Source organism: Sinocyclocheilus grahami, unplaced genomic scaffold (assembly GCF_001515645.1).
Source record: "Sinocyclocheilus grahami isolate Dianchi unplaced genomic scaffold, SAMN03320097.WGS_v1.1 scaffold236.1, whole genome shotgun sequence".
In the NCBI taxonomy this organism is placed as follows: Eukaryota; Metazoa; Chordata; class Actinopteri; order Cypriniformes; family Cyprinidae; genus Sinocyclocheilus; species Sinocyclocheilus grahami.
The window spans coordinates 35,451-50,844 of NW_015505415.1; the positions used below are offsets into that span (position 1 = coordinate 35,451).

At 33.6% G+C, this 15,394-nt stretch overlaps 1 protein-coding gene across 1 annotated transcript in view; it reads right to left on the reverse strand.

Annotated features, from left to right (window-relative positions):
• LOC107597755 (uncharacterized) overlaps positions 1–15,394 on the reverse strand; it is a 70,366-nt gene that overhangs the window by 33,376 nt on the left and 21,596 nt on the right. Inside the window, 12 exon segments of the mRNA XM_016288934.1 lie at positions 547–642; positions 738–1,136; positions 1,262–1,654; positions 1,712–1,783; positions 1,872–2,261; positions 9,879–9,981; positions 10,806–10,968; positions 11,363–11,520; positions 12,172–12,356; positions 12,463–12,567; positions 13,263–13,643; positions 13,765–14,157. Of these exon segments, the coding sequence (XP_016144420.1) occupies positions 547–642; positions 738–1,136; positions 1,262–1,654; positions 1,712–1,783; positions 1,872–2,261; positions 9,879–9,981; positions 10,806–10,968; positions 11,363–11,520; positions 12,172–12,356; positions 12,463–12,567; positions 13,263–13,643; positions 13,765–14,157 (2,838 nt within the window).

Sequence of the window (15,394 nt, forward strand, 5' to 3'; positions counted from 1 at the left end):
CAAATTATTGGTTTGCATTTGGTGGTCTAAATTGTATCTTCTTTGTGCCAAATTATCTTACATCATACACTGTCAAATTGTATAACTAAATGAATGCTATCAATTTTCACTCTGACTCTTATCTTTTATCTGTGTGCACATGCATTTTCTGTCATTTTAAGTAATTTCCTGCCTCTGATGTTTTGCGGTCTGGGATCAGATTGAGATTATAAAAGGAGTCTACAGAGGTCTGAGAAACAGTGATGGTATAGTTTTTACTATTAATAAAAATGCTCTTCAGTTGAGTTCTTCATTATGATTAATTTGATTCATCTGTTACACTGTCTATTAAATAAAGAGTTAGAGAAGCAACAAAATCAGTCTGTTTAGGCTGTCTTTTCCTTTTCATTTGTCTTGCATACTGATTTTTACTACGTTAACTATGATTTTTGCTACACTCTTTTGAAATGGGACAGAAAGACTGAAACATTTTAAGAGACTGTGTAATGAAAATAAATGAGTAAAAATATTCTTGAGGCTTTAAAAGAAAACAAGACAATACTTTACCAGTGGTTGTGATTGGTGGAGTAATGGATTCTATGGGTGGAATTCTCTCTGTTGTTGTAGAAACTAATTGGATGGACTGGCTTGAGGCTTCTGGTATGAAGAAATGTATATATATATATATACAGTATCAAACATTTTTAATCATAACCCAGAAAATTAAATTATTTAATTACATATGAGTAAATACTCACCAACACAGTAAGCACTGCAAACAATTGGTTTGACAAACTCATAAACATAGAAATTTCCAGGACAGGCTTTGACTCTTATAGGGTGGGATGTGTAAGTACAGCAGCCACTCACTGAGAAACAGACGTGACGGATGACCACTCCATCTTCCAGCTGTGGGTGAGGGCCATTGAGTGATAGTGAGTAATAAGTGCCACACATGCCATAATTAACACATGATTCTGGCATTTGGGCATTTTGACCATTGTAGAACAGCCTGTACCAGCCATTCCACTCCACATTATAATCACACATGCCAGAGTAGTAATTGTCATTATAGTAAGAGTTGTCAGTGGCTCTCCAAGGTTCATCCAGACTGGTGTAGCTGTAGCAGGGGTCAACACTTGGAGTGGTTAACAATACTGTTATTAAAAAGTAGAAAGAGAGCATTACATACTGCATATTAAATCTATTCAAGATAATAATATGAATACAAACCAATACAATTTGTGATAAACATGTCAAATAAAAAGATAAATGAACATGCCTGCACAATATACAGGAACTGGGATTGAAAGAGTTGGTCTGGTAAATTTGTAGACATAATACTTTCCAGGACAAGCTTTAACTTGGATTGGTTCAGATCTGTAGCGACTGCACTGATCATAGCCAGAGCCGTAAATTTCACGAATAACAACTCCATCTTCTAGTTGAGGATGAGAGCCGCCAAGCCACAGACCACTATAACCACCACATGACATAAATGATGTACACCACTCAGGCATCTGAGCACTTGATCCATCAATGAAGAGCCGATACCAGCCATCCCATTCTACACGAGTGTCATCAAGTCCATTTGCATCGCCATTCCAATACCCGTAATTGAGTGTGCTTCTCCAGTGGTTGTCGAGTATGTTGTAGTTATTGCACGGGTCATAATCTGTGTTAGTGAAAGAGAGAAAGAGAAGTTACATGAATGAATTCAAATGTAACTTACTCGAGGTAATGCTGAATCCAGTAATTATATTTGGACTTGCGGTGGAAATCGGCCGTGAAATGGTGCTGACATCTGAAAAAAAGGACATTCAAGACATGACTGAAGTGATTTTAAATATTTTGAAAGACTTCATAAAAAAATAGGAGAAAAAGCACATTACCTGTGCAGTATCCTGAACACGAGAATTGTGGTTTCACAAGTTCATAGACATAGTAATTTCCTGGACAGGCTTTCACTCTGAGGGGGTTTATCTTGTAATCACAGCAGTCATCCGAATAATAATTACCACAGACCTCTCTGATCACCACTCCATCCTCTATCTGAGGGTGAGGACCATTGAGCCACAGAGAATAGTGTGTGTTACAGCTGTATGATCTAACACAGGTCTCTGGCATCTGGATGTTCATTCCATTGTAGAAAAACCGGTACCAGCCATTCCAGGAGAAACGTTCATCACAAACGTTATCTCCACTTTCATTGTTGGCTCTCCAGGGATGATCCAGAGACTCATAGTTGTAGCAGGGATCACTGCTGATGCTGCTGAAAGCAACTGTCATGGAGTTCGGAAAAGTTCTGTTAAAATACTGAGACCCGCTTTACATTAATTGTCATCAACTACAGTCTTCTAAAATGTAAATTTGTAATGTGATACAATGCACTTATTGTGCAGATACATGATAAACTGTGCTTATATTTAGAAACACATGCATTTATGTACAGCTGTAAATATTTTATGTAAACACATCTGAGTTCTGTAAGTACACTGTTGACTCATATCTTACAGTTTAACGCACCCTTAAATATAATCATACCACTAAAACTGTCCCAAACCTTGACTATATTCCTCCTAATGAGCAACAAAAGTGTTTTGTAACACAACATGAACCCAATGAGAACACTGTAATAATTCCTAATAAATAATACTCTATAAATAATAAAACTCTTCTGATTCTGATGCAAAAATGAGCTTCTGAACATTTGGGTGTTATTGGGCTTTGTTTTCATAATGGCCAACTAACTGTACAGTAAATTATCCCTGTGTATTGCAGCTGGTTTTACGAGCCCCACACAGACTGAAAAACAAATGTGTGGCACATTCAATCTGAGTAGATTATATTTTAGCAATATATATTTTAACTCTGAATCAGTCAAATATGCAGCCTTAAAATCTAACTTTGAGGTGAAGATATTTTTTGTCCTGTTATCTAAAAACACATTTTCTGTCAAAAACAAAACATACTTTCTGAATCTGCATGCATCATGAAATGTACTGAACACAAAACTGTTTGGGATTTCTGCATTTCATAAATGTCATAAATAAACACATTATGCTTGGTTTTTCTAATAAAATTGTCTCAATACAATAAAAAATTATGAAATTGAAAGTGGGGTCTGATGTGAATAGTGACGTGTAGGACTGCTAAAATATGATCAAGTTTCAAGGTTTCATATCAAGAGACAGGGATCTTTCACTGAATTATTCCTATTACACTTCTTTTATTCTTGCATTTTTAAAGGAAAGCAAAGGCTGGAGAAAGAAGTAAAAAATAAAGCTAAAAATTATTGTACTTAAAGTTTGTCCATTGATTATTTCACTGCTTAAGTACCTATTAACAGTTATTACATAATATGGCCATATATTCGCACATTTGTGATTACCTGTGGCTTCGTGCCGATGGTTGAATCACTTTAATATAGCTATATAATATTATTGCCTATATAGCTTATTTTATTATTATAAATTATTTCACAAACACATGGGCCTGATTTGCTGACTTAAGAGTATTATATAACTCTGCAACCTCTGACTAAAATCAGACTGGCGAGTCTGTGTCCGTGAGATTCCAACCAGCCGGCATGAGACTCTGCGACATTCAGATGAAGGAAGAAACAGATGAAGAGTAAGGGAATACTGCAATATTCAAATATCCAGAAAAAAAGGTACAAAAGCTGTCACTACAGCAGAACCTTTTCAAAAGGTACAAATGTATACCATTTAGGTACTGAAATGTACATTTTAGGTACTAATATGCAGCTTTGAGGTACTTATATTTATTTTAAGGGTAAATGCAAAAATACAAAGGTGTATTTTTTGAAAAGGTACCGGCTGCCCCAGTGACAGCATTTGTACCACTGCACTGATACCATAAAGTGAAAATAAGGAATCCTTCAAATTAGGAACACTTGCTGTATGCTAAATTTTTTAAAATTCCCTTAAAACTGTAATTATAGCTGTCATGTCTACTATCAACTCTCTCTTTTGGGCTTGCTGTCCCTGCTTTGAAAACCAGGTTGTAGCAGAGAGCAGTCAAACAGGGTGGCAAAGTTTAAAGATCATTTCCACACCGTATGTATCAAGTTTCTGTAGACAACAAAAACAGATGCCTTTTGCCTTCAGATTAAACAACTCTTCTTGTGCAGAACAGGAGGGTTAACATTAACATACAGTACACAGGAACTGCTTATTCTCTCAATGTGTGAACGACAGTAAATTCCTTTACACTCACAGGAAAAACAAGTTGAACCTTCACATACTTCACAAACAATTCCATTACACAAAATGGAACAAATTCTCTCCATATCTATTTACAGATCTGTATATGCTTGATTAGCTGTTTGTGACACAATAATGTATACAAACTTATATATTAAGGTATAAAGGATGGCATTAGTGAAAGTTATTTATTTATTTTTTTTAATTTTGTGTCATCACCTTCACAATCAGATGCACAGCTGTATCAGTGCTATGATCTGCACAACATATATTTTATTTGTAAAAGATGAGTTGGAATGTTGTCGCCGATTTTATGAGCACAACACGCACTGAAAAACAAATGTGTGGCATCTGGACAGATTACATTTTTCAGCTGAATCAGTCAATTGTGCAGAACTTGAGGTGACGAAAATATTTATTTAAATACTATTTATCTAAAACACTTTTTTGTCAAAATAAAAATAAGTGTGTTGAAATTTTATTTTCCAGTAATTTTTAAAATACAGCCTATTTTGTCCTGGCAATGTAGATGATAAAATACATAGATACAATTATTATTATGATTATAACTAATGTTAATCACTGATGGTCTGCTGAAGCTGCATGCATCATGAAATGGACTGAACATGAAAGTAGTTTGTGTTGGGGATTTCATTTCATAAATGTCACAAATTCCAAAGACATTTAGCTTGGTTTATCTGATAAAACTTTGTTTCAATAAAAATAAAAAATTTTAAATTAAAAGTGAAAAAAATAAATTGTGTTGGATTGCTAAAATGTGAGAACCTTTCATATTGATATCACAAAATTATTCATATTAAATTTATTTTATTTTTTATATAAAGCTAAGGATGGAAAGATTAGATAAAGTAATATATATATATATTATAATATATATATATATATATATATATATATATATATATGATATACTGTATGTACCTGAAGTTTGTCCATTGATCATTTCACCTGTTAAATACACAGTATAAACATAATGAATTAATATTGAATGTAAACCTACTTACAATATCATTGTAAAGCACCTTGAGGTGACGAAAATATTTATTTAAATACTATTTATCTAAAACACTTTTTTGTCAAAATAAAAATAAGTGTGTTGAAATTTTATTTTCCAGTAATTTTTAAAATACAGCCTATTTTGTCCTGGCAATGTAGATGATAAAATACATAGATACAATTATTATTATGATTATAACTAATGTTAATCACTGATGGTCTGCTGAAGCTGCATGCATCATGAAATGGACTGAACATGAAAGTAGTTTGTGTTGGGGATTTCATTTCATAAATGTCACAAATTCCAAAGACATTTAATGAATTAATATTGAATGTAAACCTACTTACAATATCATTGTAAAGCACGACAAATAAAACTCTCACCATTAATCAGCAGCAGTAGAGACACACACAGTGAGATCAGAAACCTCATTGTGACCAACGGCAACTCCTGCACCTGCACACATATACATACAAATATACATACACACAACCAGTCAAACGTTTTTGAACAGTAATACTTTTGTTTTTTAAAGAATTCTCTTCTGCTCACCAAGCCTGCATTTTTTAATCCAAAATACAGCAAAAGCAGTAATATTGTGAAATATTTTTACTATTTAAAATAACTGCTTTCTATTTGAATATATTTTAAACTGTAATTTATTTCTACGATCAAAGCTGTATTTTCAGCATCATTACTCCAGTCTTCAGTGTCACATGATCTTCAGAAATCAGTATAATATGCTTATCTGCTGCTCAAGAAACATTTACTATTATTATTAATAATATTTAAAACAGCTGAGTGCATTTTTTTCAGGATTCTTTGATGAATAGAAAGATCCAAAGATCAGCATTTATCTGAAATAAAAAGCTTTTGTAACATTATACACTATACTCTTCAAAAGCTTTTCATATATTTTTTTTTGTTTGAATTAATAATTTTATGTAGCAAGGATGCTTTAAATTGCTCAAAAGTGATGATAAAGACGTTTATAAATGATACATTCTGTTCTTCTGAACTTTGTATTCATCAAAGACACCTGATGATATTACTGCTTTTGCTGTTCATCCTAAGACCACTGGAAGCACACAGGTGATCAAGTAATATGGAGTTTATGAGATGTGCAAACTAACAAGATCATAACATTGCAGGTTAATAAGTCAATTAAACGGTATCTAATATTTGGGTACAAAACAAATAAAGGGGGATAAAAAGAGAAAAAGCGACAAATAATGTTAATGGAACTTGATTTACAAAGACAGAATAGAATAAAATTAGGCTAAACAGGCAAATGTTGGTACTTCCCTGAAGCAAGAATGTGTCACACAAAATGCATTCAAAAAATGTTGTGAACGGGCACATGTCCCGTCGGCTGATCATGTTGTTGAAGCAAAAAAGCATCTTAATGAACACTGTATTCACATGCAGATTTAATGAAGGTGCACAATTACATTCTTTAGAAATGTTCTACCTTCATCCGCTGCACATTTTATTTCATCATTCAAAAACCCATGTCAAAAAACCACGTGATGCACATTAATGTGTCCTGACAGTAATATCTCCTCTGGAACTATAATGAAAATATAGAAAGAAAGAAAAACATAAAACAAATTGTAAATATAGAAAGGCTTAAATAAGCAGTCAAATTTGATGTAGATGTGTCAATGTAAAGTAAACTCTAATCTTACTTTCAAGAGTTTTGGGGAACACTTTACAAATAAGTGAAAAATAAACAACAACAAATGCTTTTACAGCATTTATCGATTTAGCTTATTTTTACTTTCGACATTACATTTGAACAAGTTGAATACATTATCAGTAAATATATTAAATACTGTAACAAAAAGTTAATGTGTTAATACATTAGGTATAATGAATTAACATTCATAAAATTTTACTTTATATGTGTGAGTGTGCAGCAATAATATCATTGAGAAGTACTGAATGTGACTTTTCAAATTGGATAGCCAGATTTACTGTCATTTTTATACATTATAGGACTTTCAGAAAACCACCAAACTGGATTCCAGACATGGAGCTGCAAATGCTGCTAGGTTTGTTAATTAAGTTGTCAAAGTGCATATATCAATCACTTAAAGTGTTTTTTTTTTTAGTAATTGCAGCAACCAGATGATCGAGATTAAAAAAATACCTACTTACACTGACTGTCACCAAAAAGTAATGCATTTCAATATTGTGTTACTCCCTAAAAAGCAACAAATTAGGTTAGTTACTTTTTATGGAAACTAATGTGTTACGTTACTTTTGCGTTACATTTTCTCATCTGGGCTGGGCTTGCTTGTTTGTTTTTAATATAAAAAGGTTCTAATTTTAAAATGAAAAATGTGCAATCTATTTAGATTTATTCCAGCTGTTTCTTAATTATTTTCTCTTCTAATTAAATTAAAATATTTTTATTCCTGTCTAATCACTTTTAGTTTGTGTCACTTTCCATCCGGTTTGATCCAGTTACACAAAATCATCTGACAAAATCAACAGCTTATTCATGGACCAGATCATGTTTCTATTTCTGAAAGTCTCATAATCCTCCACATTTGCCTACAGAATGCTTGAGTGCTATATGACAGGCTCTTTCACCATATGAATTATTCCTACTACATTTTTTTTTATTTCTACATATTTAATGGAAAGAATGGAAAAAGGAAAATGTAAATTTTACAATAACTACCTCTGCTTTGTCCATTTGTCACTTGTTAAATACACAATATAAACATTTGATTTAATATTATGAAATTATTTAGTTATTTTACGTGACAGATGATAAAACACTCACCATTAATCAGCAGCAGTAGTGACACACAAGACCAGAAACCTCACTGTGACGGAAAAGCCCCTCTTGCACCTACACACATATACAACATGAAACAATTACATTTTGTTAGTTTTTATTTTTGTGTTTATTGTGTAGACTAGTAAAAAACACCATAAATGTAAATGTTCACAAAGCAAAACTCAGGGAGATTCTCTCTTCAGCAGCTGAATACAGTGATGATGATCTGCAGCTCTCATGATTTTATCTTGCCTTTACTGGAACTGCCGGAAGTAATTTCGCAACAATTTTCATGTGACATACCTGTATTGGTTATTTAATTTTTTTTTTCTTGTATACACTAGCACACAAATAGAAATTAATGGAATGAAGACGAGTCAGTTTATTTGTTTAGCACGTTTTCCAGAGATTTACAAAAATAATACCTTTAAACACCAAGTGAGTGAGCCAAAAAAAAGAAGAAAAAAAGAACCAACTCTATAAAGAGTTTGTTAACAGTTAAAGCATTTAGTATCATAAACAAGCAACAATATTGAAATATTCCTTAACATAAGTTACTATTAATTCCAGTATATACTAATATGCATTTGAAATTAACAATCTATGAACAAATGTGAATTAAAAATAAATAGTATACTTTTAATTAACATTAACCTAGATTAATAAATTATGTAAAATTTATTATTGACGTGTGTGAGTGTGCAGCAATGACAAATGACAGCTAGTTTTTATTATATTGAATATGTTTTAACCTTCCTCATAAACAACCATATAAAGAAAACACTAATAAAACACCTCTGTATTCTGAACTAGAGCGTTACACGTCTTCACTTCGTGAGAAGTAGTGTTCAAACTCGATAGTCAGGTTTTACCATTCCTACAGGTTTTTCAAAATTGCAGAGCAACAGTGAAAAAAAAAGATAAATATGTTTTTCAGAGAACCATTAGATCATATTTCAGACAAAGATGTTGCAAAGCAGCTTTAAAAAGTGCAGTTGTCAATCATCATTACAATAATGTTTGGAACTAGTTGATCCCCAAGTCCTATATGGCCATCACTGCACTTACTAACATAACAGTGTTAGTCATTTCATTCTCTGTTATCATGCAACAGTCACGTTTGTTGATTGCCTTTTATGCACATTATCACAAGTGGCAAAAATAATCAAATTAAAATCATGCATTTGCAGGTACAAAGAGTGTTAAACTACTCATATGAACATATGCAAATATCTCTCTCACATTTAATGCACTCATCAGTTTCAATTTCTCTTTAAAAAAATTTATTACAATCTAAACCTAGTAATACAAGAACAATTTTGGTTATTTATGAAATGGATGAAATTAACCCCCATCTTATAAGAAATAACACTTCAACTTACTGTATTTTTTATTCAAGAAATACCCTAGCTTTTTTTCATTCTCTAACTGAAATGTCTAAAGCCAAACATGTATTCTTGGGAAAATTGTTTTAATTGGACACAATTTGAAATGTGTTCCTGTGCATGACTCTGTCTTGTGTCACTTTAAAACATTACATCCTGTTTGATCAGCCACATAGCATCTATGAAATAAGCAAACATTTGGAAACCAGCAACCAGTTCACTACAACCCACAACCATTAAAATATGCATGTAAAATGCTACACATTTTTGTGGAAAAATCCTAAAAGAGGGTCAGGACACTCATCAGAGGAGCAAGTATCAACATCAGAGAACCACACAGAGAAGAAGCCTCGGATGCCTTCACTTGCTCTGGGACCCACTTTTCTGTGAACAGGGAATATAATGAAATGCAGTGAATTGTAATGTATTCATGACAGAAACCTTAATTTACAAATTATTAAAATAAATGAAATGTTCACCTGTGTTCCCTTCAGACAACATCAGAGGACCCATGGATATGGAAGCACTGTCATGGAAGTCCAGAGACCTGCGCTCTCTCCGCTGGTGTCCAGAGTTACAGTCCTAAAAACAAAAAGGGAAAATCCAGCTGTGAAAATCCCCGTTCAATATTGCTGATATTTAATCACATTTCTGAGTACATTTTTTGGAACCGTTATTTGTGAAAGTCTTGGCTTTCACATTTAGTAGCATCACATTTGCTGTACATTCACTATATTCACAAAACAATGTTTATGTTGGTAACAATGCCATTCTCTGAATCAGTTACTGCTTTGGTCTGTTTGCCTATAAATAGTTATACTAGTTTCCACCATTGTACCTCAAATGACATGAACAGCAATCACGGTGTAATGTCAACATTGCCAAACTTTTGCAAGCTACTTCTAGTAAGACATACTGTTCAGATATCTTTCTTTCATAAGTACGTTGTTCGTTACTGATACAGTGATCATCTGTAACCATCAGATTCATCTGTGCAGTATAGTGGAGCCAAAGCACAACTCGTATAATTACCAAAATAATGTGTAGATTTACACTTCAAACGCTAGAGGGCCAAAAGTACATAGTGTAGCTTTAACCATCATTTGTATATATTTAATTATACATAGTGAGGTCGGCAAATGGGGGAGGACTGTGGGAGCTGCAGTAAAGAAAGAAGTCGATTGATTAATAACAGCGGTTTCCACTTTCAGTGATGACAAGCGAGTGTTTAAAAAGCTCCAGAGCTGATGGGGAAGAGGAAGCTAGACTGACTGAGATGATGCTTATATATGGATTTTTTTTTTGGAGATGATATTGAAATAGCTGCCTAACTGTGAATCCTTCTTTTCTGATTGAACCTTAATTTTGATACAATCAACTACTTTTAGGGAGTTTTGTAAACTCACAGTTGAGCAGCGATTGCTTGACAGAAGGCACAGGTGAACAGCGCAGTGCAGGTAAAGCTTAGAGGAGTTTGCAGTGAAGATAAACATCCTGAAGGAGAAACGGCTGGATGTCGAGACGCCGTTCTGCAGCAGCTCCACTGTGTCGTCATTTGCATTGGGACACCTGAGAATATTAACAATGACCATCAACAAATCAAATTGTTTAAATTGAAAGACATTCAACTCAAAAGTGATTTCCTGTAAATCATCACACATTTGCATTCTATGTACAATAAATGGAACCTTGTACTTTAGTCCTGAAATATTGATAAATACTAAATCCAAATAAACACAAATCCTAAATTTGTCAATTATTATTTATTAAATCTATCAAAAGTTTAAATGTTTTTTTTATGTTAGTTACAGTTAAGAATGAGCTTTAAAAAAGAAAGAATGTATTGTATAAAGTGCTATAGAAGCAACAGTGAAGACCATAGCATATATACAGTATGTTCTTAGAATAAATATTTACTCAATTTTCTACTATGCATTATTTTTCCTGCTTAAAAGGTTCCCACCTCTCCAGTGGGTTGATTTCCACATTCATGGAAAGTGTTTGTGTTTGAGGATAAACACAGCTGAAAGAAAGCTTAAGGATTTTCTCTCTGCTGATGAGACCTTCTGACCTCGGTGTCCCCAGAATAAAGTTACTATAGATGAAGTGGGTGCCGTTGGCCTGTGGACCACAGAAATATTATTGTCAATCATTTTATTTCACTCATTATGTTCACATATTTTCAAATAGCTTTGTATTGATAAAATGTCAGTATAGCATACAAAAATTAACAGTATCTACTCTTCTTTCTCTGTTAACTGTAATGAGAGATCTTAATTTATTTAGTCTTTTTGACAGCTTTGTTAAATATACAGGTTGTTTTTCTGCATTTTTTTGTACAGTATCTGCCCCCCTAGTCAGATCAATCTCAATGCATTATGAAGTTTTCATACCTTTGTGGCAAAAGAGAATGCCACAACCATTTCATGTTGTTTTTTTCTTGTTAAAAATGCCTTTATACTGCATAAACAGGCAAGTTTCTTTCTTTGTACGATAGCTTTGCTTAAATCATGAGACCCCATTAATAATGATTGTAAAGCGCTTTGGGTGTACAGCAATACACAATAAAGCGTTATGTAAATGCCTCATTCATTCATTCATTCAAATCATTGATTTGACTAAACTCTCTTGTGAGTGAACATTTTATTAAAAGCAGTCAAAAGATCTTTAGATGATAGAAATGTGCTTTATTCTTTTAGGATTTTCCCCCCAAACATTCAGTACAAAGGTTGAGATGATATGCATTTCGTTAGCATGTATAATATATCCTACCAGAAGATTTGTGCCACAGATGTGTTCATCGTTATCAAAATGGAATTCCACTCTGCCATTCCGGACCGTTCCTTTGCAGCTGGGATCATTGAGGTGTAAGACATCAGCTGGAAAACCAGCCTCAAAGAGCTGACAGCGAGACACAGACATGGAGCCAGAGCTGCTTTCACAGGTTTCTGAGAAATCTGAGAGAATAAAATCATCCAAAAGATTATTAATGATAATAATAATAACTAAATAAACTGCAGAAAGAAAAAAACTATATTTTTGTTGTTATAGAATTAGTTTCACCAAAAGAATCTGGTCTGGTCTGGTTCTCGTTACACAAACAGCCATAGACTCCGTTTTTCTCTCCACACCATTCATCCTCTGTGCAGCTGAGTTCAGCACAGGGCTCTGAAGGAGAGAACCAAAGAATGAATGAAATGATACAACAAGGGCATAAACTAAAATCATGTTCTGAATTTATGTACAAATAACATTAGTAAACATATACATTAAAAAATATTGCTCATAGATTCACAGAACAATGTCAATTCATGTGCCACACACCCACAAATGTCTAATGGGATTCTTACTCATCTTTATTAAATTAAATAAAAAGTGATTAATTTGCTCCACCTACACTCTTAAAAATAAAGGTGCTTCAAAAGGTTCTTCACAGCGATGCCATAGAAGAACCATTTTTGGTTCCACAGAGAACCATTCAGTCAAAGGTTCTTTAAAGAACCATCTCTTTCTTACCTTTTTGTAATCTGAAGAACCTTCTTTCGCCACAAAGGACCTTTTGTGAAACAGAAAGGTTCTTCAGATGTTAAAGGTTCTTTATGGAACCATTTAGACAAAAAGGTTCTTCTATGGCATCGTGAAGCACCTTTATTTTTAAGAGTGTAATGTAACAGTGTAACTAACTGGGGGAAAGTAAATTTAATGATAATACATGTCAAACGGTATACTGGTACTTTACCAGTGGTTGATGTCTCATTAAGGCCTCTGACATCTGATGTGAGAAAGATTTATTTTAATGTCACTCATTTCCAAAAAAAATAGCCCAAAGTAAATAAAAAGTGTATGTGGTTAGATGTATCTACCTGCACAGTAAGCTCCACATAGCATAGGCTTGACAAACTCATAAACATAGTAATTTCCGGGACAGGCTTTGACTCTTATAGGGTGGGATGTGTAAGTACAGCAGCCACCCACTGAGAAACAGACCTGATGGATGACCACTCCATCTTCCAGCTGTGGGTGAGGGCCATTGAGTGATAGTGGGTAATAAGTGCCACACATGCCATAATTAACACATGATTCTGGCATCCGAGTATTTTGACCATTGTAGAACAGCCTGTACCAGCCATTCCACTCCACATTATTTTCACACATGCCAATGTTAGAATAGTCTATGGCTCTCCAAGTCTCAGACAGACTGGTGTAGTTGTAGCAGGGATCAACACTTGTGGTGGAGAAAGATACTATCATGAAAAAGAGAGCATTACTTTATATACTGCAGATTAAATGAATTTAAAGTCATATGAAAACCTCACTACAACTTAAGATAGCATATTAAAAACAATGAATGAATGAACAACATACCTGCACAATATACAGGAGCTGGGATTGAAAGAGTTGGTCTGGTAAATTTGTAGACATAATTATTTCCAGGACAAGCTTTGACTTGGATTGGTTCAGATCTGTAGCGACTGCACTTATAAAAGTGAGAGCCGTAAATTTCACGAGTAACAACTCCATCTTCTACACGAGGATGTGAGCCACCAAGATACAGACCACTATAACCGCCACATGACATAAATGATGCACACCACTCAGGCATCTGAGCACTTGATCCATCAATGAAGAGTCGATACCAGCCATCCCATTCTACACGAGTGTCATCAAGTCCCTCTGCATAGCCATACATATACCTGTAATTGCGTGTGCTTCTCTGGTGGTTGTCTAGTATGTTGTAGTTATTGCACGGGTCATAATCTGTGTTAGTGTGATCAAAACAGACCAGTTATATTTCAAACTAGATAGAAAAAAGTTTGTCAAGACAAACTTTAGGTTGGCTTGAGAAAGTCTAGCCTGAAAGTTTGAAGTTGTAAAAGCTTAAAGTTTGAAAAATTACATAGATTAGATAGATGTTGATAGCATGTTGTTAGCATTATGTAGCACATTGATTACATGATTTAACAAGTTGCATGGTTCTAGCATGATTAACATATTGCTAGCATGGTTTAGCAAGATTTAATAATACATTGCTAGCAAGTTTTAGCACATTGATAGCATGATTAACATGTTGATAGCTTGAATTAGTAGGGGAGCGCGGGGCACAAAGTAACGCGGGGTAAGTTGTAATACGTGGTTTAAATATTTCCACACATGCTAGCATAACCAAATTTACAGCATTTACTAGTTACCATATCAACATTATATAGAGAAAAAAGTGCGCCAAAATTCAAAAGTCTTTTGAAGATATCGCTGGACATTTATTTTACCATAGTACAATTATATTTCTGGCTTAAGTTAATTTTTCATCTCAGTTTCTATTATTCATTTAAAATTAGACAAATCTGCTATTATTTTATTCTCCAATCTGTTATTTATCAGTTTAAATTATCTATCAGAAGACAGTAACCGGTTTTAATTCCAGTTGCGCAGATGGGGCACATTGTAACACTGCGTTACAATGTGCCCTGCCGTGCTATTCTATGACATTTTAATGATAAACGACGAGAAACAGGTGAATAAAGACTGACAGCCAATGTTTAATGTTAAGAAATTATTATTTCAAGATATGTAAATCATTTTTGCTCATTTATGTGGGCCGTCCCAAGCATGGTTGCAATGTGTTCATTGTCAAACTCCAAAATCAGATTATTTTTAATTCTTAAAAAACGCCATTATTTTATTTGAAATAAATAATTATTTTATTTTATTGACAAAATATTTTAGTTTGTCTTGTATATTTTTTTTCATTCGATCAGATAACATTTTAAGCTGTTATATGGTCATGTTACAACGTGCCCCTCAGATGTTACAATGTACCCCACCTACGGGGCATGTTGTCACATTTCACATCCAATTGTTGAGGGTAAATAAAGAAAAACGTATACACTATAATTATGAAATAAAGTGACATATTTGTACTAGACAAGTGTAAAATTACTGTGGATAAAAAAAATATATACTCTGAACCCCATGTGGATTTACACAATTTGAGAAA